This window comes from Necator americanus, chromosome X, assembly GCF_031761385.1.
Source record: "Necator americanus strain Aroian chromosome X, whole genome shotgun sequence".
Classification (NCBI taxonomy): Eukaryota; Metazoa; Nematoda; class Chromadorea; order Rhabditida; family Ancylostomatidae; genus Necator; species Necator americanus.
The window spans coordinates 25,193,503-25,216,566 of record NC_087376.1 but is presented as its reverse complement, the minus strand read 5'-3'; the positions used below and the strand labels follow the sequence as shown (position 1 = coordinate 25,216,566).

At 40.9% G+C, this 23,064-nt stretch overlaps 4 protein-coding genes across 6 annotated transcripts; 3 read left to right on the top strand and 1 right to left on the bottom strand.

Moving 5' to 3' along the window:
* Window positions 1–1,933: 1,933 nt before the first annotated feature.
* RB195_025420 (uncharacterized protein) lies at window positions 1,934–7,813 on the top strand (the record flags this gene model as incomplete). 2 transcript variants are annotated; one of them, XM_064213552.1, is made up of 5 exons in its annotated part: window positions 1,934–1,951; window positions 2,137–2,251; window positions 3,524–3,641; window positions 7,630–7,693; window positions 7,784–7,813. In XM_064213552.1, 5 exons carry the CDS (start codon window positions 1,934–1,936, stop codon window positions 7,811–7,813), a joined length of 345 nt encoding a protein of 114 aa, XP_064069433.1. The 2 variants fall into 2 exon arrangements, with proteins under 2 accessions (XP_064069433.1, XP_064069434.1); XM_064213553.1 differs by lacking the exon at window positions 7,784–7,813 and having other exon boundaries at window positions 7,630–7,702.
* Window positions 7,814–8,915: 1,102 nt separating this feature from the next.
* Window positions 8,916–10,196, top strand: RB195_025419 (uncharacterized protein; the record flags this gene model as incomplete). Its single annotated transcript, XM_064213551.1, has 1 exon — window positions 8,916–10,196. The coding sequence occupies one exon, from the start codon at window positions 8,916–8,918 to the stop codon at window positions 10,194–10,196; it is 1,281 nt and encodes a 426-aa protein (XP_064069432.1).
* Window positions 10,197–10,237: 41 nt separating this feature from the next.
* RB195_025418 (uncharacterized protein) lies at window positions 10,238–21,489 on the top strand (the record flags this gene model as incomplete). Of its 2 annotated transcripts, XM_064213549.1 has the most annotated exons (9): window positions 10,238–11,332; window positions 13,962–14,015; window positions 19,429–19,515; window positions 19,586–19,663; window positions 19,891–19,899; window positions 20,273–20,406; window positions 20,469–20,601; window positions 20,668–20,768; window positions 21,414–21,489. In XM_064213549.1, the coding sequence occupies 9 exons, from the start codon at window positions 10,238–10,240 to the stop codon at window positions 21,487–21,489; spliced, it is 1,767 nt and encodes a 588-aa protein (XP_064069431.1). The 2 variants fall into 2 exon arrangements, with proteins under 2 accessions (XP_064069431.1, XP_064069430.1); XM_064213550.1 differs by lacking the exon at window positions 19,891–19,899.
* A 990-nt stretch (window positions 21,490–22,479) lies between these two features.
* On the bottom strand, window positions 22,480–22,989 carry RB195_025417 (uncharacterized protein; the record flags this gene model as incomplete). The annotated part of the gene is made up of 1 exon (XM_064213548.1): window positions 22,480–22,989. One exon carries the CDS (start codon window positions 22,987–22,989, stop codon window positions 22,480–22,482), a length of 510 nt encoding a protein of 169 aa, XP_064069429.1.
* Between the last annotated feature and the right edge of the window lie 75 nt (window positions 22,990–23,064).

The window sequence follows — 23,064 nt, the reverse complement described above, 5'->3', positions numbered from 1 at the left end:
CTTCTAGTATTAGATTTCTAAACTCGGGAGCGAATCATAGAACCCTCTAAATTTTTACAAAATAATTTTCTGAGCGCTCCGGTTTCTTAAAAATATTGTTGCTCATGCAGTACTTCTATCACGTTATTTTACTTACTCATCACATTTTTGTTGAAATAATCAATTATGGAAAAGATTTAGAGATTTCATTGACACAGCTATTTTTCTGTTCATTCTTTTACGTTTACTCTGAGTTTTTAAGGTATTTTTAGTTACCGTGAAATTCTGATGCGACTTTCTTGATATTATAGTTGTATGTTGTAACAATACTATCATGGTTACCAATGAATTCCGAGTTACACTAGATAAGATCTTACACAAACAAATTTCCTTGTTGCATATTCGGTTGTTTATCTCTGGAATCAGACGTGATACGGTAATAAAAATCCAGACAAGTGCATGAATCTGATCTTATGGTTTAGCAGCGTATAAGCAACTTATTATGTCCTTTTCGTCACATGGAAGGAGAGAGATGCAAGGACAGGAAGAGGCAGAGAGGGAGGAAAAAAAAGAGGAAGTCAGAGGTGGAGTGGGGGCGAGAGAGAGAATCTAAACGCGTAGTACGTCGAAAATTTTTCTTCGATCGATGTACTGTAACCCATAGATCTGATCTCATTATGGATTTATTTTAACCACTAGCGCATGTTGTAGCTGTAGTTGCTCTTTCCCAATTTCTAGCCCTTTTTGTTAATGTTCATAGGTGTTTATAGCTTCGAAATGTCTCTTTCAATGTCAGTTTCAAAAGATGTGCAAGAACGTGAACATATGACTTCACAGTATGCTTGTCTTGTAATCTGCTTGCAATCCTTGCACGCTTTGCATTTCACCGATCGTCACTCAGTCGTTCCCAATCTCGTGTCTTCTCGCTGCCGCATGAGCATTCTATGACGTATTGATTGGCTTAGCTTACACTATATCTCATATGGCGACAAGCTAGAGATTTGTCGATTTCGTGCCAGTCACATTGTTGATTGCTTCTAATCGATTTGCTTAAACAGGGAATATGCATGAGTTTGTTAAGAATGCTTGTTTTGACTAGAAAGATGTTTCCGTAGAGCGCGATAAGACAACGCTTGTAACGTCTCCGCGACGGTGCATGCCAGTAAATGAAAACTCGTGATTGTCGCGGGGTGGTGATATTTAACAGATCTTGAGAGCATCGCTTTATCTAATGAAGCTGGTGGACAGCAGCTGCATCACGATTTGTTTGCGTTGGCCAGATATACCAGTCGAGACTATGAAGGCCGGCACTCGGTCATTTCTGTTCTTTCTCTTCTCTGAATATTCTCTTATACTCCTGGATCTTATTTTTCCGGAACTGAATATTTTAGCGTTCCCTCCTCCGTATTTGTAATCTTTTTGATTTTTACGTTGATACGTTTACTTTGATATGATTCTATGTATTATCCTCTTTTTTCAATGTAAGAAACAGTCATGCGATGAAATTTTGGAAAAAAAAATCAAAGGTGTTAAAATTTTAATAGGTGAGGAATAAATTGGCTTCGAATGAACCAGAAGTAAAGTAAAAGTACAACGTTTTTCGAGTATTCTTGAAATTTGAGTCAATTTTTCTACGGAATTTTAGAGTAGAATTTCATCGGATTGTGTTTTTTTCTCGTATTGACTTCATTTTTATCAAGAGTCTCTCGGAAAATATCAATATCTTCTTTATATTACTAGATAGTTATTTAATTTAAATTGTCCAATTATTCAAAATTGTTCCTTCCTTTTTTTATAAGATCCTGTGAAACACATGCATTGCAGCTGCTTCCGTTTTGTTGTGTTCAGCAAACTGTTCCTTAGAACTGCCGTAGTATTTTGATCACTTTTCCATTCTGTTCATCGTATGATATACATTTAATCCTTCAGAATTCACAACAATATTTGCTACAGTATGGCTGAAGAACTACAGGTAATATCAGATAACTGATAATGGGAAATGTTGACCCTTCTTCAGGTCAACGTTCATGGCATCTTATCTTATTTTTATTGTTCATGATAAGATGTACAAGCTTCTGAGAAACGCCTTAGTCACAGAAAGCTTTATCGGAGTTTCCTAAATATTTTCAGAACTACAATTCAACACAACATTTTCAGATGATTGCCGTCCAGGCGCAAAACTGCGGAGCTCTTCATGTGTACGTTCAAGGGAATCTAGAGGAACGTAATGGGAAGACCATAATCTTAACATGTCATGATGTTGGAACGAACTGTAAGATTTCGAACAAAATCTTTACTTACAAAATTAACGGGTGACCTCTACGTTAGCTATGATAGTGAGAGCAATTGTCCTTCGTTAAATCACGCACGGCGCTCCACTCAATCCCTATTCATCGTTCAATCCTGGTCCCCTTTCAGCGTAACCCTAAGCTAACCTGCAGGTTTTTTGATCCCCAATGTTATCCTTAGTCTCCTATTTGTGTCAGGAGATGTCAGTATAATTTCTGGAGCATTTAATATACAAAAATGATCTACTACAGTAGCTCACTGTTCCATCTAACTAATAGAGCTGATGTTGATGTCATCTAATCACCACGTAACTGATCTTGGCGAAAATGTTTTACGTCTAAGAACTCCTATTCTCTTGATCCTACATTGAGTTTGTCAGTAAGGAGGGTTGCGATGTGAAGTGAATAATGAAGTGCTGTAAAATCGTTAAAATCACAGGCTTCTGTGGTAATTTTTTCTACAATATAAGCATTTGATGGTAAAGAATATAATATACTTTATGATACATTTTTTTAATCTATATATTTACATATGAACTGTTGCTGACTTGATATTTTTGTTCGTCCTTCACGAATCAATCAATCAACGAAATTACTTAAGTCAATTCAGAATCATTTGACTTGTAAACAGTTGCGTAGGTGTCTGCGATCAGGGCGAGACCTTCGCTATTCACAATCGAAGAATGCGGAGTTTAGGCGAGGTTCCCACCGCTCAAACGCAACCGCTTCATGCAACTCCATTACAGTGAGAGATTTTGATGTGTAGCGTTCGGTGGATTTCTGAATTTTCTCTGTGATTATTTAGCTGAATTTCAAACTATTCAATCCATATTTTTTCGGCAAAAACTAGGAGAAAAAATAGAAATAAGACAGAATTTATTTGCTTTCACTCGGAACTGAAAACATTGAACTATTTTTTTGATTCTTTGGAATAACCCATTTCTCCTTTGAAAAATGTTAACTAATATGCATCGTTAGGATTTGCATGGTAGTAAATTCATCACTTATTTCATGTTAGAACAGCTGCATTATCGCAGCATAGCCGTAAGAGCATTCGTACTATTAACAAACATTCCAGTTTCCTACAATGACTTGTAAAAGACAAGAAAACTGCTTTTTACAAGATTATCCCTCGAAAGGGTTGTTTTAGTAGATATTTGTGCCTTTGTTGTTGCTTAGTACACAACACTTTTACACTTTTACACTACACTTTTACTGAATACATTTACTCTTTATTTGTGTAGCTTCCTATTCAGACAAAACATTCATGCGATTCGTAAATCATCCATCTATGGCGGATGTGAAAAACAAGTCGATCTTCTTACATGTTTGCGTTCCAGGACAAGAGGATAACGCAGCTGACTACATTGGAGAGTGCGTTATAAAACTACGTTTTCATATTGGACTTTTCTCTTTCACTCCAACACATAATATTTTAGAACACATGTTCATACAGTATCTTACAATGTTCTTTTTTTCGTAAAGTATGTATGAACCTCTTTCTTGTTTCTCAAACACAATAGGATTAAGTATTTGTGGAGCAGCTTAGGGTGTTCGTTTTTCGTTGAGGGGCGATGATATGTACAACATCATTCGAACGTTTTAATAAGGTCAACATTTCACGAATGTCATTTTATGTTATGGATGTCATTTTGTTTGTGTTGAGGTTAGGCAATGAGTGTTAGTCGCCTCAAGCTCCCTCTTGCATCGTCATCCCATGGATAACTTAAAAATAACATCTTAAAGTGCATAGTTTGTAGTGTGAAACCACTTTGTAATAATTACAAGTAAGTACTCAACAAGTGTTTACTAAATAACATTTCTGGTAGCTACTTAAATGGTTTCGCTTGATTTATTCTCAGTTCACTTCATCCAATGTTCACGATTTAAAATAGGTGAACGATTTTACTCACTAGCTCTTTTTTCCACAGTTCACACCCGGATGTCGAGTGTAATGGTTGTTGACAGCCCAGAATCAGGGAATATGTAATGTTTTGAAGGTGTCGAAGTTTTTCTAGGCAACAAAATCAAACATGAATCTGTTGGCAAAACTGGTCATATTTGATTTTTAATGCATCAAAAGAACGACTACATTTTTACATATCAAAAAGACTATAAAAGACTAAACCTTGAATTAAGAGGCTTTTCGTAAAAATTTTTCTCCTTAAAATCATTAGCTCTCTACTTAAGCTGTTCAGCAACTCGTATGAACGTGGTTTTAAAAATTTTATATTGAAATAATATGAATGTGTACTGCTAAGTTAAGTTTACTTGAACGTGGAAAATGGAAATTATGAAAAATATGGAAAATGTGAAAATTCTTCGACTGTCAAAAACTCGCATTGATAATCATTATGTGGTTTCTGCCACGGATACGTACATTTTGCAAATGTGAAAGTCCACTCATTCAATTAAATTCAATTCAATTAACCATCGATTAACTTGTAAACGGTGCTTTACTGTTGCTTGTTAATTCCTTGTAGGACATAGTGTGCCACGTCTATGCCTATCTTTTTATGCCTGGGTGTTAGTGTTGTGGTTGTTTCACAGCAAAAAACTCAGTAACAAATACAGATAATAATTCTGAGTTCTTTTTGGGAAGAACTAAACTGAAATCAAGGAGATTTTCAAAACAAGGAAGCACTTCAGTCAATTTTTTTCTTCAAATCCACTTCCTGAATCGGGTCTGTATAAGGAGGCATAAACACATTCGAAATAAAGGTTCATATCACCTGCGTACTCCAGAGGATAGACTCTAAAAATTGCAAAAAGGAGGTTTCCATTCTGAATTATTGTGCAAGATGTTACAGTGTAATATTACAATTATTGTGGTATTTATTGGCATTTTCTGAAATAATAGAGCGTTAATTTGGATGTTGGATACATCGCACTGCTGTGGCATTTTTTTGTCTTCATTGTTGTTCGCTTGCTCTTTGTCGAATCGCTTAACTCGGGTCATTCATAGGGACCTTTGTTGGAATTCTCAGAGTTTCGAACAAATATCTAGGCTATGTTTTCGCCGCGAAAAGTTTATGTTAACATACAATGATTACTGAATGAATGTGCCACTTCTACGCCTATCTTTCTCTGCCTGGAAATTAACGAAATTTTACTCCAAAACAGTAATTACTAAAGATTTTCTGGTTTTTTTTTTTGAAAGAACTAAAATGAATCAATAATGCGCTGTCATGTGCTCAGATTGGTCTGAGCACATGGTCAGACCAATCTGAGCACATGCACTGACAGCGCATTATTGATCTCTTTAATTAGATATTCTTGGAATTGATAGCTACCAATCTGAGCATTCGATAAAATTTCTCTAATTCTGCTTTTGAAACGTGCATTTCTATGAACATTCCATGAAGACTGAATATTTTCAGTTTATTTATGTTGTAGTTATTAGTCATGTTTATTTTGTAGTTATTCACATTCACAGGGTCAAGCGTGGTGATGGGACACGACCCTCTCGGATACGACCCCCCGACTTCCTCTTCTTCTCCAACTTTCTTGCGGCAGTTCTCGATTGCTGCTAATTCAATATATTGGGAATTTCATGTGTTTCAAAAAGTCCAAAATTAGCAGGAGAACAAATGGCAAATGTGAAAATGAGTAGCTGACAGAAGCGAAGAAATAACATTTATTAGAAGAGGCAAATTTGCTGAAATGCTGTTGAAATACTGGTATTGGAATATTTTCATTTTTATTCTATTCTACTTCCACTCTAAAATCTATTGAATTATCTTCAAATTCTGATCAAAGAACGTAATACGACCAAAAAATAGGGTAGTTAGGCTCATAGGTCGAATCACGGAGGGACGAAGAAAAAAAATCAACATTTTGTCCCTGCAATATGACAAAGTGTCCTCTCAGGTTCGACTCTCGGGTCAGGTAAATTTTTGCATAAGAAAAGGAAATTTGGAAAAACATCTAAGAAAATGAAGAATTTAATTTTACGCAGTTTACAACCGTTTAAAAGTAAATCTAACAAGATTTAATGACCAGAAAGCTCAGATTCTGTGTCCACTGCTAGGCCTGGGAGATCGTGAGTAACGTCGTCATAAGGGGACCAAAACAAAAGCTAAGCTGGTTTTTAAGAGAAGAAGGCTTGTCTTAAAAATAGTCACATCGCAGTTTTTTCTACCTTCTAGAGTCGCAGACGGTCCGAAAAGGAGAATGTTTGCACATAGGCGTTTTCTTAGACCCTCCATCCGAATATATTGCTGATTTTTTGAAACGCCGTCCCAATTTTCTTTGAATGGAAAGTATTGCCAAAATCTCAATTTTTCCAAGAAGACTAGGAGGTGGGGAAAAAACAACGATGAGGTATTTTTAGGACAAATCTTCTTCTTTTAAAGACCACTAGAACTTTTTTTTGGTTCTCTTATGACGAAGTTATTCGCGATCTCCCAGACCTAGCAATGCATAGAATCTAAGCTTTTTTTAGTCATTAACTTTTGTTAAATTCACATTCAAACTACCGTGAACTACGTAATATTAAATTCTTTATTTTTTAGAAGTTGTTTCAAGTTTCCATCTCTTTTGCAAAAATTTGCCTCAGTCGAACCTGCGTGGTTTCATTATTACATTGTCAATACATCGGGCATTGTCAAAATGAAATTTTTATGCTTCCATTTTACTATCCCACGCCTGAAACTAAATATAATATTTATAACTTATGTAGTTATTCGATATTTTTCATTGTGATATTTTGTAATGCATGTAATTATTGTGATATTTTGCGCCTGTTATCATGCTATCCTCAATCTACGACTGGCCACCGCACACTCCCTTACGACCCTCTTCCCTTGCAACCCCCTCCCTTTAAGACCCCAAATGGGAAGATCCTGCTCCGAAAAACACGCTTGACCCTATTCACGTGAATTGAGGAAATTTATGTCACACAGCTGTAACATCTATATAAAGAACCTGAATATGCCATCAAACCTTTATAGCTAACATCATTTCGATGACAGCGCTGCATACGTAATTTAGCAAAGTTTTTTTTTTGAATATTTCAGAAGCAACGATTCACTCTCTGGAGCTAGAATGTTTACGAATTCCTTATTCTCTGAATAGTCAACGGAAAACTATAGGAAATCCGTATTTATGAATTGTCTACTTATTTCTGTCTATATGCATATTATTTTACATATTGATCTGCATATTAATTTCTTACATTTACGTATGTCTAAGGGTTTTTTCGAAGCATATGATGGGGAAATTTTTATCATAACAAAAATTATATGAAATCCAGGGTTGTTCAAGGCTTTGTAAGATGTTTTTCATCGTTCGACGTCTTTACCATCTCCCAAGCCATCTTATAAAGATGTATTTTGCGCATTTATACTTATATTATTTACAGTTTCCCCACATTGGATCAAATTGCGGAGGATCTGGTACAAGTTCTTGACAAACTTGACGTTAAGGTAAGATAACTGTGTTTTACTCTTTTCACGAACTCGTACATAAGCCAGTTCGCTTATTTTTGTTTACGTCCGGTTTCATTAGTCTTTTAGCGAATCCTAGAAGCTAAGAATAAGTCCTAGATATTTTCCCGAGTTACAGTACCTATCCTCTTAAACTAGGAATGGTTACTACATTCCGATTTATTAAATTTCGGGGGTACAATTCGTGCTTCGTGATCTTACATACCAGAGAGGGGATTGAAATATGGTTATTTTTGAGAGACTCAGGAGCTTTGTTCTAATGATATTTTCCAAGAGGACCACTAATTGATTGGGCGTAGTGTTGTACCTATGGTTTTATTTAAAAATAAGTCTGAACGTCCGGCTAGAGCCGGATTTCAGACTTTTTGTAGTGTTCGCTTCGCTACTATATTTGGAGAACAATCAAACTTAATTTTACATCTATGTTTCTCTGAAACCTCCACAACTTGGAAACATTATTAGAAGTATGAGTTTCCTCCGCTCTCAGCTATTAGCACAGAATGAAATGTGCTAACATGATATGCTAACATGAATATCATCATCGTAGTGATGAAGATAAAATTCTACGTCAGTCCACGTGAACGTGTGTTGGCTGTATCGTATTTTAGATTTATTAGGATTCCTTCCATGTATTGATTCTATTGACCTCTGGGACTTGGAAATGAGAATATATTTTCAAAAAGAGGCGCTTATTTATCTATTTATTGATAAACCTACCACGGATCTCCCTCACTAGAGGGATCACAGCCGGTTAATCGCGAGGCTACGTGGCGCGTCCCCGGGTGGCCGATAGGGGGCAAATTGCGGACCAAAAGCGATCTTGTGCCTGCCCTGAGACGCAGGTGGATTCAGGAGATGGACTCCCTGTTCCTGCTGAGCCAGGACTGACTCATAACATCCTTGTATCCCGCACGTCGGTCCGGCCAAAAGGCTGCAATCAAGTGACTGGGAGGTGCAAGGGAGGCGGTTTGGAGTCGCCTCCAACAAATAAGCTCCACATGTCCACACCGGGAGAACGAAAGTTCTCCCAGAAACTCATGGGACTAGAGGTTTGCAACCTGCCCATGGGTTTTAAAATTTTTAAGCAAAACACAGTAATAGAAAAGAGTCTCCTGATTCCGGAGGAAAGCCTGGTACGGTAGCGCCAGGTAGGACGGGGTTGCAGGAGTCATGTAGGCTACCAAAACGGAAAAGGACTAGGATGGCGATCTGTACTTATAACGCACGTACGCTTGCATCGGAAGCGGCCATCGAAGATCTGATGATGCAAGCCAAGAAGATCAAGTACGACGTCATCGGACTGACCGAGACGAGACGACGTCACCCTCTCAACGCCGTATATGAAACTGGAGAAGAACTGTTCTTAGGAACATGCGACAGTAGAGGTGTTGGTGGAGTTAGCGTCCTCGTCAACACGAGTATGGCAATGAACATCGGCTCTTTTGAACAACTTACGACCCGAATCGGACGTCTGCGGATGAGAAGATGTGGCCCAATACCAGCTTTGACTATCTTCGTCGTTTACGCTCCAACATCAAGCTACGAAGAAGAAGAAGTCGAAGCTTTCTATATGGACCTGGAGAAGTTCTACCAAGAAGATCATGCCTTCTACAAGGTCATAGTTGGCGATTTCAACGCTAAGGTTGGCCCAAGAAGAACGCCGGAGGAACTTCACATCGGGACCCACGGCCTACAATGGAATGACCATGGAGAGAGGCTCTCCGAGTTCATCATGACGACTAAAACCATCCATGGGAACTCGCAATTTCAGAAGCCCTCTTCTTTACGCTGGACGTGGGAGTCACCCGGTGGAGGGTACCGTAATGAAATAGACCACATCATCGTCAATAAAAGGTTCTGCCTGACGGACGTCGGTGTTGTACCAAAGTTCTATACGGGATCGGACCATCGCCTCCTCCGAGGAAGATTTTCCTTCACAAGGAGAGCAGAGAAAGCCGCCAAGTTCAGAGAGAGAAATCCCAGGACTACCATCAACTGGGATCTCTTCGCTACGCTAGCCGGCTTTTGGGAAGATCCTGTAATGGACAACATCGACGAGGAATATGACCGGCTTGTCGAACACCTTCACGACTGCGCGAAGAAGGCTGAGAGTTTTAAAACCACCAAGAGGCGCCTGTCTCTTGAAACTCTTGAGCTGATACGCCAGCGTGGAGCAGCACGAGCCGCAGGGAACCAAGAACTCACGTCCGAGCTCGCAAGGCTTTGCCGAGAGGCGATAAAGGAAGACCTTAAAGAGAGAAGAGCAGAAGTGCTGGCTGAAGCTGCAGAGGCGGGGAAAAGCATCCGCTATGCCCGTCGAGACTTCGCCAGTCGCCAGACGAGGATGACTGCTCTCCGGAATCCAAAGGGAACAGCCATTGCATCGAGAAGGGGGATGGAGAAAATCATCTACGACTTCTACTCTGATCTCTTCGACAGCCATGTTCACTTGCGTCCTCATCATCTGAGGAAGACAGACTAATCATTCCAGAAGTTCTCCCGTCCAAAATACGACATGCTATCATGTCGGTAAGAAATCGTACGGCACCCGGTCGCGACAGAATAAGACCAGAACACCTTCCGCCAGTGCTCATCAACACCCTGGCGAGGCTCTTTACACGTTATCTGTTGGAATGCAAGGTTCCTAAACAGTGGAAGACCAGCAAGACCGTGTTGTTGTATAAAAAGGGAGATCCACATGACATCGGCAACTATCGCCCAATCTGCCTACTGTCCGTCATCTACAAGCTCTTTACAAGAGTAATCCTTAATAGGATTGAAAAAGTCTTGGATGAAGGACAGCCATGCGAGCAAGCAGGGTTTCGAAAAGGATTCAGCACGATTGACCACATTCACACTGTTTCGAAACTCATCGAGGTATCACGAGAGTACAAGATGCCGCTGTGTCTCACCTTCATCGACTTAAAGAAGGCTTTCGACTCGGTTGAGACGGAAGCGGTCGTGGAAGCCTTGGACAATCAAGGCGTCCCTACTCAGTATATAAAGGTACTTCGAGAGTTATACAGTAACTTCACGACCGGAATTTCGCCATTCTACAAGAACATCATCATTGACGTGAAGAGGGGGGTCCGACAGGGTGATACAATTTCACCCAAAATATTCACAGCCACCCTCGAGAACGCAATGCGAAAGTTGGAATGGGACGACATGGGAGTGAAGGTTGATGGTCGGCAGCTACACCATTTGCGCTTTGCTGATGACATCGTACTGGTAACACCTAGTATCAGCCAAGCGGAACGAATGCTGACCGAATTCGACGAAACATGTGGATGCATCGGTCTTCAGCTGAATCTACAAAAGACGATGTTCATGCGGAACGGATGGGTCTCGGATGCCCCATTCACGCTCAACGGAACGAACATATCCGAATGCACCAGCTACGTTTATCTGGGTCGGGAACTGAACATGATGAACGACCTGACCCCCGAGCTGGGCAGGAGGAGACGAGCGGCTTGGGGAGCGTACAAGAGCATCGAGGATGTAGTGAAGAAGACCAGGAACACCCGGCTACGTGCTCACCTCTTCAACACCACCGTACTTCCTGCTTTGACCTATGCTTCGGAAACCTGGGCATTTCGCAAGCAGGAAGAAAACGCGGTGAGCGTCATTGAACGCGCAATTGAGAGAGTGATGCTAGGAGTATCCCGTTTCACACAAGGGGGGCGGGATTCGAAGTTCTCTCCTACGTCAGCGATCGAAGATTAGAGACGCCGCCGCGTTTGCCAAAGAAAGTAAAATAAGGTGGGCCGGACACGTGATGCGCTTTGATGACAACCGTTGGACCAGAGCCGTGAGCGACTGGGTTCCCCGCGATATTAAGCGCACTACAGGAAGACCGCCGACCCGATGGTCAGATTTCTTCACGAAGTCCTTGAAAGAAAAATATGATGCTCTTCGTGTCCCACGCGAAAGGAGGAACCACTGGGCTACTCTGGCACGCGATCGGGACAAATGGAAGAATTACTGGCGCCCGCTCGACCAGCTCGAAGATCAACGGGAGTCAAGGTGATCAAGGTGATTGATAAACCTATATAATTTGGCTAAAAAGAGTTTTCCCTACTTACATATTTAAACTGCACGTTTTTTTTTTCTAATTTAATGAAAGTCAAACAGATAGTGGATTTTAGAAGTTGGTGAGTTATCCTAAGAATTATTCAAATGTCGCTATCGTTGCACAAATGGAATTGCCAACATAAATTTTTTTTATCTCAATTTGCAAAAATAATCCTTTTCAACAGGTACGTAGGTAATAGGTAGTACGTATATCAATTCAACCTGCATTATTTCTTTGTAAATAAGAGCAGAGATGAATCCTTTCTGTCTAAAACGTGCATTCACTTCTGGGTGGTTTCCCACTCTGGATATTTTCTTTTGGCCTTCCAAATTTAAATCCACCTCAAAAATATCATGATATATAATAACGCGATTATTCTGTCACGTGTGTGTGTGTCACGAAATTGTGGGGTGCGACGGGTCCATTGGCGTCAGATTGGTGCGCCGGCGCCAGACAACTATAATATGGGATGCGACGGGTCTACCGGCGTTGGATTGGTGCGCCGGCGCCAGATACCTATAGAAGCCGGTGCGAGGGGTCCACCGGCGCCGGATACCTATAGAAGGGGGTGTGACGGGTCCACCGGCGCCAGATACCTATAGAAGGGGGTGTGACGGGTCCACCGGCGCCAGATAGCTATAATATGGTGTGAGACGGGTCCACCGGCGTCGCACTACCGTGCCAGCGCCTGATATCCATAAAATGAGGTGCGACTGGTCCACCGGCGTCGGGTTGGTGCGCCTGCGCCAGATAGCTACAAAATGGTGTGAGACGGGTCCATCGGCGTCGGATTGGTGGGAATAACTTCGTGTTGGGTGACGCAAATGATGGATGGTTGCAGCCGTTTCATAGCCGTGGCCACTGGACGCTTCGCTTTTCACCTTTATGACTCCTCCGCGTGTCTATTTCCTTCTTCGACCAGCTCAAGTTGGTAGCACGTCGTTTTCAGGAAGTGGAAAAGCGCATGCAAACGGCTGCTTAGATAGTAGCAAAATGTTTATGTGATCTGACGTGGAACGTTATCTTTATCAGTATGATGATGTCTTTTACGTCATTTTATGCCAAAACGACATTCTTTGATAATTGTTGGGGGAAAACAGGAGGAAAACCCACATTTCGAGTGATACTTTTAAGTTTTGTGTGTAATATATTGATAAGGAGTGTTTGAAGCTGATGTTCGAATGTTTTCCAAATGTAGAACTGACGCTTTTAGAAAGAAGACTGAAATCCTCCGCCTTTAGTTATAATATAAAAAAGGAAGAAAGATTGTTGGAGATTCACGAGTCCAATTTCATAGAAAACGCAGTAATATTAATTAAGTGAAGCGAGCGGAGCTCAGTTCACTGATCAACGAAAACAAACTTTCTTCCTTTGGACTGTTGGATATATAATATGAAAATATAATATATAAATTGGAAATGTATATCTCTCACATACTTTCTTCCTTTTTCATATTATAACTAAAAGCGAAAAATTTCATACTCTTCTTTCTAAACGCGTCAGTTCTACATTTGGAAAACATTCGAACTTCGTCTTCAAACACTCCTTACCAATATATTATAGACAAAATTTGAAAGTATCACGCGAAATATGGGTTTTCCTCCTGTTTTCCCCCAACAATTATCAAAGAATGTTGTTTTGGCATAAAATGACGTGAAAGACATCATCCTACTGATAAAGATAACGTTCCACGTCAGATCACATAAACATTTTGCTACTATCTAAGCAGCCGTTTGCATGCGTGTTTCCACTTTCTGAGAACGTCATGCTACCAACTTGGGGCGGACGAAGAAAGAAATAGACACGGAGAGGAGGCATAAAGGTGAAAAGCGAAGCGTCCAGTGGCCACGGCTATGAAACGGCTGCAACCATCTATCTTTTGCGTCATGCACACGAAGTTATTGCGCACCATTTCGACGCCACGAGAGCCATCCCACCCCATTTGTAGCTACCTAGCGCCGGCTCTCCAATCCGACGAAGGGATATCCGTCGCACCCCATTTCATAGCTTTCTGGCGTCGAGGCAACAACTCGACGCCGGTGGACCCGTCGCACCTCCCTTTTCGAATTTCGTGACTGACATACACATCCACGTAACAGAATAAGCCCGCTATTATATGTCATAATATGAATAATAATATGAAGCCAAGCGCCATTATATTGCACTTTTCAGTCATGCATCGTCTTTGGAGAAGGAGCTGGAGCAAATATTCTTTGTCGATTTGCAGTGAGTTCCTCTGGTTGAAAAGATATGTAAACCTAATTTTTACTTTTATGCAGTGTATTTTACCACATGTTAATATATTGAAAATAATGAAAAGGATAAAAAGTCAAAAAATAGAAGCAAGATAAATTGTTTAAATGAATAAAGTGGTACAAAGAGAAAATATTATTGATACTTTTTTCGCTTAATCGGCGGTCGAGTGTTACGGCCTAGAGCGGCTATCCGCATCCTCGCCGGGGTGGATCGTCCTTGAAGATATCCGAGCCAGTCGTGTTCGATCTTAAGCTAGAGTTCGCTTAGAATCTACCCATCCGTCGCTCTTCAATAAACGGCGTAATTATACGTCTCGACTGAACTGCCTGTCAACGCCAAGTGCTGAGAGAGAAGCGAAGACGGTTTTCCGTGATCATTTCAGAAAGCCAGGCAAGATGTAGACGTTTTCCGCGTGTCATCCGATGGTGCACTATATCCATTTCCAAGTAAAATTCTTCGTTATGGCACACCATTGGCAAAAGTTAGCCAAGCAAGCCTGTCTAAGCAGCTTCCTTTCCATAAAGTCGAGCTTTTCCATTACCGTTGATGGCGCTGCCCAAGTCTCTAATCCGTACGTCATGATAGCCCGAAATGTGGATAGGTAAACTCGCAGCTTGACTTCGTCGGCGATGGGGGACGACCACGGGCACTTGGTCAATGAGTTGAATGCAGAATTGGCTTCTTTGCCAAATATCTCTCTCATAGCTGGTTTTGAGCATACATCTCAAATAAAAGAACTCACCACGAGTTTGATAGGTTGTCCGTCCACCTTGATTCCCGTGGAGGGACTCGAGACCCACATCTGCATTCATTTACCAGGGTGATGCTGCAGTCTCTAGGCTGCAGCTAATTTCGATTCAAGGTTAACAACATGTTATTACTTTAGGCTGGTAGAAGCTAATATTACTACATCGTCGGCGTACTCGAGATCCACCAAGGGACATACAGACGGTGCGGTGCTACGATGACATAGGAGGGAGACTGTTCAACTGTTCTTTTCATTATGTCATCGACGGCGAAGTTAAACAGAAAGGGTCCCACCACAGCCCTTCGCCTCACTCCATTTTCCATTACGAACGGTGTGGTACATACAGATGGTATTCAAACAGCAGCAGTTTTTCTTCTATTCATGCCGTTTGTTAGCCATACGAATTTTCCTGGAAACCCATCGGCGCGAAGGGCATCGTGAAGGCGACTTCTGTGAGAAAACTCGAAAGCGGCTACGAACACAGCTCCTACTTCAGTCACTCTCCTCACAATAAACACCTGATCAGTCGTCGATCGGCCAGGACGAAAGCCGGCTTACTCGTTGCGGGTGGTTTCTTCGTGATGTCGGATTCGTGGATCCAGCTCCAGAACGATTTGATCCAAAACTTTGTACATTACACGTAACAGTGATACTCCACGGTAATACCTGGGTTCCGTGAGAGGATTTATAATAGCGTGTCTTCACGAGTCAGGTATGTTTTCGTCAACCCATAATTGAACAGATAATTTTCGTCACCTCGCGAATCGCAGAAGGAGGAAGAGATTTCAGCGTTTTTGGGCTAATTCCATCGTCTCCGTCAGATTTTTCACTCTTCATCTTTTGAATACAGACCAGAATCTCAGGCTAAGTCGGTGGCTCTTTCTTGACGGCGGTATCTGTCTGCCTTTGAGCGTGCACGAGTTTAGAGACTGACGGCGCTCGTCGGTCCAGCAAAGTGTTAAAATATTCCCACCAGATGGGCAGGGTTGCCTCCCCGATAGCGAATCCGTTGGCAGTGTCCGGGACAGGCGAACACCTCTTGTGCCAGGTACCTTCTGTGGAACCGTACCATAAAGCTGAGAAGAACTGGGGGGTCGAGCGTGGTGATGGGACACAATCCTCTCAAATATGACCCCCTTCCATTTCTTTTTCTTCTTTTTCTTTTTCTTCTTCTCCTTCTTCGCCTACGTCCCTGGGAGTGTTCTCGAATGCTGCTTATTAAATATATTGGAAATTTCATGTGTTTCAAAAATTCCAAAATTAGCAGGAGAACAAGAAAATAACATTTAAATAACATTTACTAGAAGAGGCAAATTTGCTGAAATGCTGTTGAATTACTGGTATTGAAATATTTTCGATTTTATTCTATTCTATTTCCACTCTAAAATCTATTGAATTATCTTCAAATTCTGATCAAAGCATGTAATACGACCAAAAATTAGGGACGCCAAGTTCATAGGTCGAATCACGGAGGGGCCAAGAAAAAAAAAGAAGAAAAAAATCAACATTTTGTCCCTGCAATATGACAATGTGTCCTCTCAGGTTCGACTCCCGGGTCAGGTAAATTTTTGCAGAATAGAAGAAAATTTGGAAAAACATCTAAGAAATGAAGAATTTAATTTTACGCAGTTTACAACCGTTTAAAAGTAAATCTAACAAAATTTAATGACCAGAAAGCCCAGATTCTGTGTCCACTGCTAGGTCTGGGAGAACGTGAATAAGTTCGTCATAAGAGGACCAAAAGAAGAAGTTAAGCTGGTTTTTAAGAGAAGAAGGCTTGGAAATAAGAATAACTTGGAAGAAGACTTAAAAATAGTCACATCGCAGTTTTTTCTACCTTCTAGAGTCGCAGATGGTTCAAAAAGGAGAAATTTTGCACATAGGCGTTTTCTTAGACCCTCCATCCGAATATATGGGTGATTTTTTGAAAGGCCGTCCCATTTTTCTCAAAATGAAAGGAAAAATTTCAATTTTTGCTCGCGCGCCGAAAAGTGAGTAACTCTGAATGATAACTCGAAATAATTTAGAGCAAAGCAAATCATCTTCCAGTATGTTATAGCAGAGGGTTTTCTCTATCAGATATTGCATCGAAAGTTCTCCAGGACCTCGCCATTTTTGCAAAATTTTGATGGGACCGAGGTGGGAAAAATGGCATTTTTCCCACCTCGGTCCCATCAAATTTCCAAAAAGTCTAGGAGGTGGGAAAAAATGGCGATGAGGTTTTTTTTACGGCAAACCTTCTTTTAAAAACCACCTGAACTTTTTCTTTGGTTCTCTTATGACGAAGTTATTCGCGATCTCCCAGACCTAGCAATGCATAGAATCTAAGCTTTTTTTAGTCATTAACTTTTGTTAAATTTACATTTAAACTGCCGTGAACTACGTAATATTAAATTCCTCATTTTTTAGAAGTAGTTTCAAGTTTCCATCTCTTTTGCAAAAATTTGCCCCACTCGAACCTCTGTGGTCTCATTATTACATTGTCAACACATCGGGCATTGCCAAAATGAAATTTTGATGCTTCCATTTTACTGTTCTACGCCTGAAACTGAATATATTATTTATAATTTATGTAGTAACTCGATATTATTCATTGGGATATTTTGTAATGTACGTAATTATTTAATTACTATTTTGATTACTTAAGTGCTGGTTATCATGCTATTCTGAATTCACAACTGCCCACCGCACACTCCCTTACGATCCCCTTCCCTTGCAATACCCTTCCTTTACACCGACCTCGATGGGAAAATCCCATCACAAGCTTTACCCTGCTGGGTGGTGGTCGGAATCAAATGCGAAGTCCCAGACAGCTCTGGATTTCTGGTTATCTGACAACATATTTTGTAGTGTAAATCTTCCGCTTTCGCTGCTCTTCTTGCGTTAATGGGATTGTCCCTTGCTACTTAAGCTGATGGCGTCGATGATTCCTCTCGAACGTGGATGCAATGATGAGGCTCGCAAAGGTCTATCAGACGGATTCCGTTGTCTGGTGTTTTCTCCACATGATAGAACTATTTTCCGAGCACATCGGATTGTTGTTCAAGCCCCATCTTTGCATTCGCATCAATTCCGACAATTACCGCATACTGGCTTGGTATCTTGGATGTCAAGGTATTGAGTTCAGCATAGAACGCGTCCTTGTTGTGGTCCTCTGCGGTCTCCGTAGGTGCGTGAGCACATACGACCCAGAGTTTGAGTCCTCTGCGATCCCGCAATCGTACAAAGGCGCATGACGTTGATCCAAACTCCTCCACCATGTTGTTATTATCGTTTCTAACAGCTACCACATAACCTCCTACCTTCTTTTCGTCAGCATCGTTGCAGTAGATAGTGTAATTGTCTATAATGATGTAAAGGCGATCCCTGATGTGTGTTTCCTGCAATGTGGCAAACGGTGCATGCAAATGTGGCAGAACTCTAGATAGAGCGGCTTGTTGGAGTTCACTTGACAGATACCGGCACTTCAGTGTAACGAAACGGATACTTGTTGTCAAAGGTTCCATGTTTCGCTCAGGAATTCGATCTTTCAAGGTATGGGCTTTGGCATGATGCTGGACGACAGCACCTTTTTGCAATGTATGGGAGGCTTTTGCCATATAAAAGTGCAGGTTAAATAGCTCGTACGTTCCCAAGGCGTATACTAAAGTGCCTGATTGCAGTTAATAAAAGCAGGTAACAATCAGAGTTGTATACGCGGCTCCATTGATACTTCCATTTAATATTAGCTTGCTTAACCAACAATGTCGTGGAATAATCGCTTCACGTGCCAGTTTTGTTGCGTGCGAATTCCTTAATTTTTATGATGGAGTCGACAGAGCCTACTCTGCTGTATCCGCATTGCGGTCTTCCAATGCAGAGAAGACAATTCCTTCTAATAATTAAGGTGATAGGAACAATTTTTTCAAGTAAATAACAAAATCGATAGGAGTGGTGCATATTTTCATTCAAAGTTAGCAATTCAATTCTTGTTTATAGTAAGCACTAAGCAGAACGTTAGTTGGCAGGTTTTTCTATTGCTTGTAAAATGGAACTACTTCGAAACCAATGAAATTTGTATAATCCAGAGCTGGATTCATACTTCAAAAAAAAGTTGCCTATAATTAGCAATTGTTCCAGACGATTTTGCATGCGAAGTTTGGTCCGAATCCCTTCACTAAGATTTGTTTGCTGTGTGCAAATTAAGGTTTTCAGCGAAATTTATAAATATATGTATATTGAGCGGCCCATAAAATCATTAGAAGGTAATCTCTTGGATCTGCGATAATTGAAAAAAAGGCGCTGAAGGGAAAAATAGCGACTGAAAAAATGGACAACGATGTCATCGTGGCGATCCAGACATGCGCACATTCCCGAGAGGGACAAATTCCCACTTTTTTGGAGGAGCATCAGCCTACAATCGGACTTTGTTTGAAAAAAATCTCAAAAATAAGGTCTCTTAGGAGGTTTCTCGGTATCAGGAGAAGAAACCCTTCGGGAGCCGTAGCCTTCGTGGATACCGCCGCACATGGTGTGAAACTTACGAGTCCGAAACTTTCCGAATATGCGTACTTGCCAATTTTTATTCTAGAGAATATACAGATGTAAATATAAGCAAATTTCTCCCCTTATGAAATTATTCGACACTGGTTTTAGATGGAAAATCCAAACCGTATTCTCGGGACAATTCTGGTCCACTGCACGTCCACTACAGCTGGTATTGTTGAATACTGCAAGGACAAGGTCAGTCATTATTGGAAAAAAGGCGATACTGGAAGAGGAACGCTGTTTTTCGAGGTGGTTTTCATTTAAGGTGATCAATATGCGTCTTGAAAACGACATAATGACTGATGGAGCATGGGAATATCTCGTTACACATAAATTTGGAACTGTAAGTATTTCTTCAAAAACATTATCCTAGTAGAAAATTTGATAAGGAGTGTAAGTTGCTTCGATAAAAAGTGTAAGCTGGACCGGATGCTGTTCACAGTTTAAAGCGGGTCAATCGTTTGTATTTTCGAATGTCTTATGAATAACGGCGATAGAATTATAATTACGATAGAAATTATGGTGTATGTATGTTGCCACTAATTCATTTTCTTTAACGACAACATCAAGGCGGCTGACGTAAGTTTTCTTTGCCTCATTTAATCATGCTTGTGGAAATTGAGTGCGCCAGCGTAGATGTTCACCTACTCTCCCAATTTTTGCATGGCATGCTAACTGCTTAATTGCTTGTTCTTTAGTTTGATTTTTGTTTTGGTTCTAATGTTAGTAGCTACTTTTCTGGATGGAGTGTTTTGTTGTTCGGATAGCGTACTGACTTTTTATGCATGCTCTGATATTTGTTGAACGATTGTGACGGTGATGGAACTAACTCTTTTTCACTCAAACTCGCATCATAACTAAGTAAAACCTCTCACACACCTCTTCCATTATTAGCACATGCCCACATTTACCAAAAATCATCACATACTAATGGATTTCTTGCAATTTTCAGGCGAATAAAAAAGAGAGGCAGATGTTTGTGGATCAGCTGAAAAAAACCCTAAATCCACGAAATTTGAGCAAATACTTGCTCTCCTTCACCAAGCGTACAGATCTGTCTGGTTCTATCGGATCGAAACTTGACAAGTGCTGATAAATCGTTATAATATTCAGGATTTCGTGAAAAAAATATTGTAAAATTTTTTCAGCGTTGACACATTGCTTGTATCCGGCTCGAAAGCGTCTCATCTTCATACAGTGTATACCACTCAAAAAAGTATGAATCGACGCAAAACAACTTTACTAGTTGTTGACAACGTTGCCGATGTGCTCCAGGAAGCGGTATGGATAATGTTTCGATCACTTATCAGTTGGTACCGAAAACAATTTTTGGGACGTAATTTTTAGCCTGATAACATGGCACGTTCGTTTATACTCCTCTGCAAGGGATGTGGCGTTCTATCGGGCGTCGCTATTCCAGGAATGGAACGACAACGGACACTCAGCAGGTACTTGAAGATGTTCAGTGCAAGATTCTTCACAGTTCAACCTACAGGAAAAAAAAGAACTTCAGGCTGATGAGGGTCCTATCTAAAAATAGACAGAAGGAGATTCCAAGAGAACGTTTGGACAAATGTTTTCAGGGAAAGCAATATTTTTAGTAGTGAATTCATTCTAGGGTATTTCGCAGCTCACTTTTTTTCTATTTATTTATTTTTCTGCACACATACGAATCAAATTCAACCATTTTCGAGAATTTCCAATATTCTTATGTAACAGCCATGTCCATAGGTTCCTGTATCTTTCTGGATTTTTTTTTTTTGAATTTTTCTGCGAGAGGAGAAGTTTCGGAGATTGTGATATTAATTGACACTTGAGTACGATCCAAATCCTGGTAAGCTGTGAGCGACCAATTCCTATGTGAAGAGCCAATTAGTACGGTAATGGATCTCAGCTTTTTGGTTGCGCAAATCGCATTCGCACGAATTCGCATTAATCCCAACCCGTTCCTTTTTTGTTACCGGCGGTGTTACTGTATCTGAAAATTCATGGAGTTCTCGAATTTCCTCGTATCTTTTTATCGATGAAGATTCGACTGGAGACCAAAATTTTTTGACCTCCTGAGATTCCTAAGACGATCCGAGATTTTTCAGTTCGATGGAGGAAGCAGATCGTCCACGTCGCCTTTCGGTCACTCAACCTAATCTACCACCAGTGCCATCGAATTAATCCATGTTCTCAACATTCACTCGCACTACAGCTCGCGTTTTCACTGCTGACTTTCACTGCATAAGTGAGGTGCACCTATCGTGTTCTCTGTAGCGCACTCCATTGCACTTGACTTGAATACACTGATTTTCATCGCCTCGATTTGTTGTTCTTCAGAATATTCGTGGTCGATTGAAACTTTATTTATTACTTAGTCATTTCTCGATTCCTCTACGTAATTCTATATCAGTCACGTATTTACATTCGCTAATTGATTCTTTTCAGAGGGATGTATAGAGAAAAATCATCCTCACTTTGTTAGAAAATAAAAATAGATGAATATGGTTTTGAAATACGTAACTTGTTGGTGGCACGGTCTTGCTCTCTTATATTGAAATATTAAAAATGAACTAAAGAAAAAGTGGAAAGAACAAGCATGGTTTACTTATTTAATTATTTATTTATTCATATATGTACATCAGCAGTGCACCAAAAAAGCAAAAGCAGGTAGTAAGCGCGTATTGTGAATATGTGAAGCACAACACTCTATCAACTATGATCAGAGTGAGGATCGGCACTCCCGGAGTTCTATAGATCGAAATTAGTTCAGAAGAAAAGGAGAAAGAATGATGCTGTAAGCACCTCATCTAATCTCATCTCAATAGCGTAGTATTTCGTCTAGACATATCAATTCACTTTATTTCTGGTCGAAATGTGCTACCTACTGCAGACCTAGTTATTTTCTAAGAACCAAGAATTTCGCATGAACAAACAACTAACTAAATAACTTTCGAACAAATAACTTACTTACTTAGATACTTAGATGGCCCGTCTTCACTGGACGTGCGGGTACCAGCATCTCTTTCACTCGTTTCGTTCCCTCGCCATTGTCATCCAAGATGTTCTCAAGCTTCGTGAGTGACGTTGACGCCCTTGAGCCGTATCCAGCTGAGCTCTCAGCTGGTCCATCCGTGCAGCGAACACGTCACCCCATCTCGTTGGCGGTCTCCCTCAGTGGCGTTTAGCGTCACTTGGGATCCACTCTAGCGTTCTTTTAGTCCATCTACCGGCGACTCTTCTCATGATGTGACCGGCCCATCCATGTTCTGCTTTTGATACATATTCCGCAGGGTCGCGAAGACGGGACATTCCTCTTAAGTCGGAGCTACGAAGATCGGCAAGGTGTTGTGTGCGCCAGCTAAACTTCAGGAGACATCTCTCAAGGGCTCTGTGGGTAGTAAGTAGCTTCCTAGACGTGGCCGCGGTGTCTGCCCACGTCTCCGCTGCGTAACAGAGCGCTGGAAGGACTGTCGAGTCGAACAGATGGGCACGAAGATCTTGGTCCGTAGCTTCCCTGACGGCTGCGAATGCTGCCCATGCTGCTCTTATTCTTCTATTCAGTTCTTCCTTCAAATCGTTTTCCGTGTTCATAGAACGTCCGAGGTATACGTATGACGGAGTATCCACGATTTGGGGGCCTTCAAGTTGTACTCCTCCGTCCTCGCAGTGGGCGTTCTTCATGACACTGTGTCTTCTTTCTGTTTATTCGTAGTCCTATTCTCTTCCCTGCTTCGTTCAATTCGTTGAGCATCGTTT